The sequence below is a fragment of the Tasmannia lanceolata genome, unplaced genomic scaffold (genome assembly GCF_043159265.1).
Source record: "Tasmannia lanceolata isolate RefF3 unplaced genomic scaffold, GAP_Taslan_0.1 ptg000015l, whole genome shotgun sequence".
In the NCBI taxonomy this organism is placed as follows: domain Eukaryota; kingdom Viridiplantae; phylum Streptophyta; class Magnoliopsida; order Canellales; family Winteraceae; genus Tasmannia; species Tasmannia lanceolata.
Window position 1 is genome coordinate 3,689,156 of NW_027518692.1, and position 7,428 is coordinate 3,696,583.

At 43.7% G+C, this 7,428-nt stretch overlaps 2 protein-coding genes across 2 annotated transcripts; both read left to right on the forward strand.

Moving 5' to 3' along the window:
- Positions 1–1,382: 1,382 nt before the first annotated feature.
- On the forward strand, positions 1,383–2,185 carry LOC143847114 (uncharacterized). The gene is made up of 2 exons (XM_077355801.1): positions 1,383–1,626; positions 1,932–2,185. The coding sequence occupies exons 1-2, from the start codon at positions 1,383–1,385 to the stop codon at positions 2,183–2,185; spliced, it is 498 nt and encodes a 165-aa protein (XP_077211916.1).
- A 953-nt stretch (positions 2,186–3,138) lies between these two features.
- Positions 3,139–3,540, forward strand: LOC143847117 (uncharacterized). Its single transcript, XM_077355804.1, has one exon. It carries the CDS (start codon positions 3,139–3,141, stop codon positions 3,538–3,540), a length of 402 nt encoding a protein of 133 aa, XP_077211919.1.
- The last annotated feature ends 3,888 nt before the right edge of the window (positions 3,541–7,428 follow it).

The following is a 7,428-nucleotide window of genomic DNA, read 5'->3' on the forward strand; positions in this document are numbered from 1 at the left end:
TAAAGATTTCTAAAGATTTCAATACTGAGCCCATTGAAGGCGCGTCAACAGATGTAACTTCAATTTCTTTGAAATAAATAAAAGACTCTTCTTTTTATTCGCCTGTCTCTACTTCAATTTCTGCTTCTTTATTTGATCAAATTGATAATAATAATAATCAAGACTCCCCCTCTAATGAGGATGCCGACGAAACTCCCCCTGAAATCAAACACATGATTAGGCAGGAGGAGCAGCGTCGAGCAAAACCATTCGAAGAGGAAATCGAGACCATCAATATTGGTGATGAAACCCTAATTCGGGAAATTCAAATTGGCAAAACATTAACTCCCGAAGAGCGTGCAGAATTAATTGCCCTGTTAAAGGAATTCAAAGAAGTTTTCGCTTGGTCCTATGATGACACGCCGGGATTAAGTGAAGACATTGTTCAACATAGACTTCCCCTAATCCCGGGTGCCAGGCCGAAAAAGCAGAAACTCTGAAAAATGAAACCTGAGTGGGACTTGCTAGTCAGAGATGAAGTGCAGAAACAATTGGATGTTGGCTTTATACAAGTTGTTGAATACCCTGAATGGCTAGCCAACATAGTACCGGTGCCCAAAAAGGACGGAAAAGTCAGAATGTGTGTGGATTTCAGAGATCTGAACAAAGCAAGTCCGAAAGATGATTTCCATTTGCCACACATTGCCATCTTGGTGGACAACACAGCAGGCCATGCTCTCCTTTCATTTATGGATGGATTCTCAGGATACAACCAGATCAAGATGGCTCCTGAGGACATGATCAAGACGGCCTTCATCACTCAATGGGGGACATATTGTTACAGAGTTATGCCATTTGGACTCAAAAATGCTGGAGCAACATATCAGAGGGCTGCTACCACTTTACTGCATGACATGATACACAAAGAGGTCGAAGTATATGTTGATGACATGATCGTTAAAGCGAAGACCAGGGAAGAGCATGCAGGGGCATTGAGAAAGTTCTTCCAGCGAATCTAAAAGTTCAAGCTCCGTCTCAACCCGAATAAGTGTGTATTTGGGGTTACATCAGGAAAGCTGCTGGGATTCTTGGTCAGCCAAAGAGGGATTGAATTAGATCCGCAGAAAATCAAGGCTATTCAAGAAATGGCTCCGCCAAAGACTGAGAAGCAGATCCGTGGGTTCTTAGGAAAGGTCCAGTACTTGAGAAGGTTCATTGCACAGTTGACAACGACTTGTGAACCGATTTTCAAGCTCTTAAAGAAGAATGCTTCAAAGAAATGGAATGAAGAGTGTCAAGAAGCTTTCGAGAAAATCAAGCAGTGTTTGGCTTTACCACCAGTTTTGTCACCAATCATACCAGGACAACCGATGTTGCTGTACTTGTCTGTTACTGACGCAGCGATGGGGTGTATGTTAGCGCAGCAAGACCCGGAGTCAAAACGAGAAAGAGCCATTTACTTCATCAGCAAGAAAATGTTGGAGTACGAGCAGAAGTACACCATCCTCGAAAAGACATGTCTGGCACTGGTTTGGGCTACTCAGAAGCTGAGGCATTATTTGTTATCGAATAGGGTTCTTCTACTCTCCCGGATGGACCCATTGAAATATTTGTTCGAGAAGCAGCCCTCACCGGGAGAACTGCCAGGTGGTTGTTGTTATTGACTGAGTTTGATATCACTTATGTCACACAGAAGTCAATTAAGGGGCGCGTGATAGCTGAACAGTTAGCCGATTCACCAGCAGAAAATAATGAATTTTTGAAAGCAGAGTTTCCAGATGAGGAGATAATGACTGTGGAAGATGAAGTTCCAGACACAAAGTGGTTGATGTACTTTGATGGAGCAGTCAACAATTGAGGCCAAGGTGTAGGGGCGGTGTTGGTGTCACCAAGAAAAGAGTATATCCCTATATCCATCAAGCTTCAGTTTAAGTGCACAAACAATATGGCAGAATACGAGGCATGTATTGCAGGTTTGGAAGCAGCCATGGCCTTGCACTTTCAGGACCTAGATGTATTCGGGGACTCAATTCTGATTATCTGTCAAACCAACGGAAACTGGAAAACAAGAGACGATAAGTTGATCCCGTATAATACGTACCTAGAGTCTCTGGTCAGAAAATTCGGAAATATCACAATTCACTCATTTGTCCAGAACGAAGAATCACTTTGCGGATGCATTAGCTACTCTGGCTTCGATGCTTGACATTTCTGCGACAATGGAGGTTCAACCATTAGAAGTAAGACTTCAATGGGCCCCGTCACATGTTAACGCCATTGAAATAGCAGCAAGGTGTCCAGATGGCAGGCCTTGGTACACAGACATCAAAAACTTCATCTCAGGCAAAGGACATCCGCCGGAAGCTTCAGGAAAAGAGCGAAGGTCTCTTCAGAAATTGGCCTCTAACTTTATCATCCGTGGTGAGGAGTTGTACAGAAGGTCGTTCGATGGAATCCAACTTTTGTGTATAGATGAGGATCAAGCAGCTGAACTCATAGAGCAGACAGACACACAAAGGAGTCTGTGGACCGCATATGAACGGAAAGATGTTGTCAAGGAAGATTCTCAGACTTGGTTATTACTGGCCGACAATGGAAGCAGATTGCTACGCCTATGTGAAGAAATGTCACAAATGTCAGGTCTACGCCAATCTCATCCATGTGCCACCTTCTCAGTTACATTCTCTTACTTCACCATGGCCGTTCTTAGTATGGGGAATATATATCATTGGGAAGATAAGTCCGAAGTCTTCTAGCGGACATGAGTATATCCTGGTCGCCATTGATTACTTCACAAAGTGGATAGAAGCTGCTTCGTATGCATCATTGACCTCGGCTTCTGTTGCGAAGTTCATCAGAACGAATATCATTTGCAGATATGGAGTACCACATGAACTAATTTCAGACAATGGGTCCCATTTCAAGAAGGAGGTGGCACGCTTGTGTGAGGAGTTTAAGATCAAGCATCATAAGTCTTCGCCCTATAGACCTCAAACGAACGGAGCTGTTGAAGCTGCTAATAAAAACATCAAAGTGATCATCAGCAAGATGACTGAGACTTACAAAGATTGGTCGAACAAGCTCCCATATGCTTTGTGGGCCTATAGGACATCGATCAGGTCCTCTACAGGTGCAACTCTGTATTCTCTGGTGTACGGAATGGAAGCTGTCTTGCCTGTTGAATTGCAAATTCCCTCCTTAAGAGTGATGATGGAAGCTGGGTTGCCAGAATCTGTTTGGGCTCAAGCCAGATATCAGGAGTTACAAATGATTGACGAAAAGAGGCTGAAAGCATTGTACCATGTTCAGGGGTATCAACGCCGCGTCGAGAGAGCCTTCAACAAGAAAGTTCGGGTTCGAGACCTCAAGAAAGGAGATCTTGTTCTAAAACCCTTCCGGGCACCGGCATATGATCCCAGGGGTAAATTCAAGCCGAAATGGTCAGGTCCATACATTGTTGACAAAGTCATGCCTGGAAAAGCTGTCAGAATCCTCGATGAAAATGGAGAAAAGCTAACAGAGCCAACAAACCTTGACCAACTCAAGAAATACTATGCTTAAAGCACCAGAAGGCCTTCCTTGGCCGACCAGCGCTTCAAACCAAAAATCCTTACTAAACATATCAAAATAATCCTTTGCAAAACCCTTTTGAGCTTACACAAAAAATCAAAATCATTCTCTTTTCAAAACCCATAAATCAGGGGCATTTGTGCCTTGAATTACGCGCGACCTGATCCTAATCCTTTGGGGGTACGTAGGCAGTCTGGCTAGTCCGGATTCGGTCGAAACCTTGGAAAACTTACCAAAACTCCATCCTTTCAAACCCTACCTACCTAAAAAGTCCTTTTGGTGCAATAGGCAAAGGTTTGTGGCTAAAAAGAAGAAAAAGAAAAAAGAAAAAAAATGGAGTCTGAAGACCCGTTAGATTGAAAACCCACAAGGGCGATCTGAGCAAAAGTTAGGGTCATTCACCTGTTAAGTTGAAAACTCGAAAGGGCGGCTTAGGCAAAAATCAAGGTGTGAGCCTGCTGGATTGAAAACTCGCAAGAGCAATTCAGGCAAAAATTAAGGCGAGCGGTCCGCTAGATTGAAAACCTGAAAAGGCGATCTGGTCAGTGGCAGTGATTTCTAAAGAAGCTGAACAGCTGGAGGCAGACGAGACTTGTAACCCAGTAATGGCATCATCAAAGTCTGAATAGTTCCAGCATGACTTGCTTGGATATTCCTCTAAACTAAGGGCATTTAAGACTAAGCAATCAAAGGGATTTAATGACCATGGCGGTAATACCGAACAGGGAATGAATCATTTTTAAACATGGTATTCAAGTCACTTTAAGAGTGGTTAACCTTCACCAATTTAAAATGTGGGTCAGGTCAAGAAGCAAGTTGAGTCTTTCTCGAAATCCAAGTCCTATGTTTGTCAATGTCTTTTACTTGTCAATTGTCCAAGTCTGTCGCGTGTTAAGTCAAAATCTCCAAGGTCTTGTATGGTCTGTACCTTTCCCAGAGCTGGGGTGACAGGCACCAAGGCAAGAAGTCTCGTCTCCGGAAGACAAATTAAATCAGAGCAAGGTTCAGAAGAGTGGCAGGCTATCAGGCCTATTGAAATTTTGTCAGCTGGCAGATTTGAAAGAGACCTTTCAGGCAGAATTGATCTTATGGTTCTCATGTTTCCTCTACACACAGAGCTTTGTAAATCCAATATTCATGAAATGAAATATTTGTTTCCCTGCATTTGTATTTGCTTTATTAAGACTCTAGTAATGGAAGTATGAAATGCGCTAGGGGCATCTTTTATGACTTGGCAAATCACACCAAGTCATAAAAGCTGTCAAATCCGCAAGGACAATCAGAATAAACCAATGTCTCCAGCAAGTTGAGATGAGAGAAGCTCGAGCACATCTCGAGTCAAACCTCCAAATTCCCCGGCTAAGCCTACTTTATAGTCAGCTCATCAGCAAAGCTAGTCCCCAATGGAGTCTAGCATCTACTTCCCAGAGAGTCCGCTGGCAACTGCTCAAAGCGTTCAATCCCCAGCAAAACCCAATTCCTTAAAAAAGGGTCAATATCCAAAATCCCAGCAAATCATGAGAGTCTGGTCCTCAGCAAGGAACTCGCACTCCCATTTTCTCGGCAAGAGACAAAGCAATTCTCAAAGGGATCAATCTGAATCAATCGATCGATCCAAATCAATCAATCAACCCAACAAGCATAAAAAAAAAGAGGTTCCCGCTTCTTTGGAGAGACAAAGTAATCTCCAAAGAAATCAATCCAAATCCATCAATCCAAATCAATCAATCCAAATCAATCAATTCAAATCAATCAATCAATCAAAAGCAGGAGAGTATCAATCTTTTCATAAGAGTTTTACTCCTCGATCAAATTTCCATTGCTTGTTACTGCGTGAGGGTTCCGCATAACAAAGCTTTCTCTTTTGATTAGTGCGTGAGGGTTCCGCCTAATTAAATTCCACCTTTTGTTACTGTGTGAAGGTTCCACATAACAAATTTTTCATCGCTTATTACTTCGTGAGGGTTCCGCATAACAACGCTTTCCCTTTTGATTAGTGCGTGAGGGTTCCGCCTAATTAAAATTCCACCTTTTGTTACTGTGTGAGGGTTCCACATAACAAATTTCCGTTGCTTGTTACTGCGTGAGGGTTCCGCATAACAACGCTTCCCCTTTTTTGATTAGTGCGTGAGGGTTCCGCCTATTTAAATTCCACCTTTTGTTACCGTGTGAGGGTTCCACATAACAAATTTTCATTGCTTGTTACTGCGTGAGGGTTCCGCATAACAAAGCTTTCCCTTTTGATTAGTGCGCAAGGGTTCCGCCTAATTAAAATTCCCCCTTTTGTTACTGTGTGAAGGTTCCACATGACAAATATTATTTGCTTGTTAATGCGTGAATGTTCCGCATAACAAAGCTTCCATGTGGTTAGCGTGTGAAGGTTCCACCTAACCAAATCTCCCGTTAGTGCATGAAGGTCCCGCCTAACTAAAAATTCTATTTTTAAGGCGTGAAGGTTCCACCTGATTATCTCAGCCTCATTTTCGATGCGTGTGAGTTCCGCCTGATTATTCAAAGTCCAAATTGCCATTCAATAAAAAAATCCAATCCCTTTTGTATCTTTTCATTTGAAATTTTGGGCCAATCAAAATGTGTTGTCTCTTCAGCTTTGGCATTCGTGCGACAAGCGCCCTCTGCCAAAGAGGGGCATCTGTAGACACCCCATTTTGACCAGACCATTTTCCCTAAAATCGAATAAATTCTCGAAATCGAATAAAATCCCAATCCCGAAGTTGAGTCGAAATCTCGAACCGAATCCCAGAATTCCTGAAGAGGGTGGGCCCTAAGTGCAGAGAAAACTCAAAAGCGTACCCTCCCACTGCAGTGCAAAATCCCTAAGAGGCTGCTAATATCCCTAGGAGTGCATTTATCAAAGCGTGCATGTGTTAAATCACTTTCCCATGTTAAGCAGGAGGGGAGCGAATTAGCCAGCTTGGGGTTGCTTGGAGAAGAGAGAGGGAATAATATACCATTCCCTTTAAGAGAAGAAAAGCCAAATAGGGTATAGTGGCAAGGGGGTAAAATTGCCTTCTCCTTGGGGTATTTAGTAAAATGGACATTACTTTCTTTGAAAGCAACAGGCATGGGCCATTGGATTAAGGAGATGAGGTGTATGGCTTAGATCAACTAGACACTCTAGGTTTTAGGGTTTCTAGGATAGAATTAGGGCAAGAGGGATAAGGAATCAAGGGTGGGGATGATCCAATTCATCAAAGAGGGGAATGGATGGCTGAGATTGGAGGAGGGTGGCAACCCTAACTATAAAAAAGGCAAATCTCGTAGGAGCAAAGGAGGAGGAAATTTTTCTAAAAAAATAAAAGAAAGAGGATTAGCTGCAGAGAAAAAAAGAAGAAGAAGGAGGTTTTGGGTTTTCTTCTCCGGCAGAACCGTCGCCATTCCCACCACCGTCCTCAACTTCTCCACCACCGTCATCCACCAACAACCCAAACCCTCTTCCTCCTACCACCGCCTCCAACCATCACCTCCGAACCGAAACCCTTTTCCCCAAACCCATCAAAACCCTCTTCGTTATCCCCTTCTGCAAGCCCACCTCCATCTACCCCATTGATTCCGGCAAGCTTGCCGGAATCCGACCACCCTTCACAAACCCATCTCCGCCCAACCCCCATCTCTTCTCCTCCCTCCAACCATCATCAAACCCCTTTCGTTTGCAGAGGGAGCCGAGAGAGAAGCATGGAGAGAAGATCCATTCTCCTCCGGCAAGGTTGCCGGAACTCCGGGTAAATCTCCACCATCTTCTCCGGTAATATCATCAGAATCCGGCAAACCCCACCGGAATCCGAGCCACCATCTCTCTCTCTCTATCTTCATTTTCTTCCACCACCGACCACCATCGCCTACCATCACCACCACTCTCTC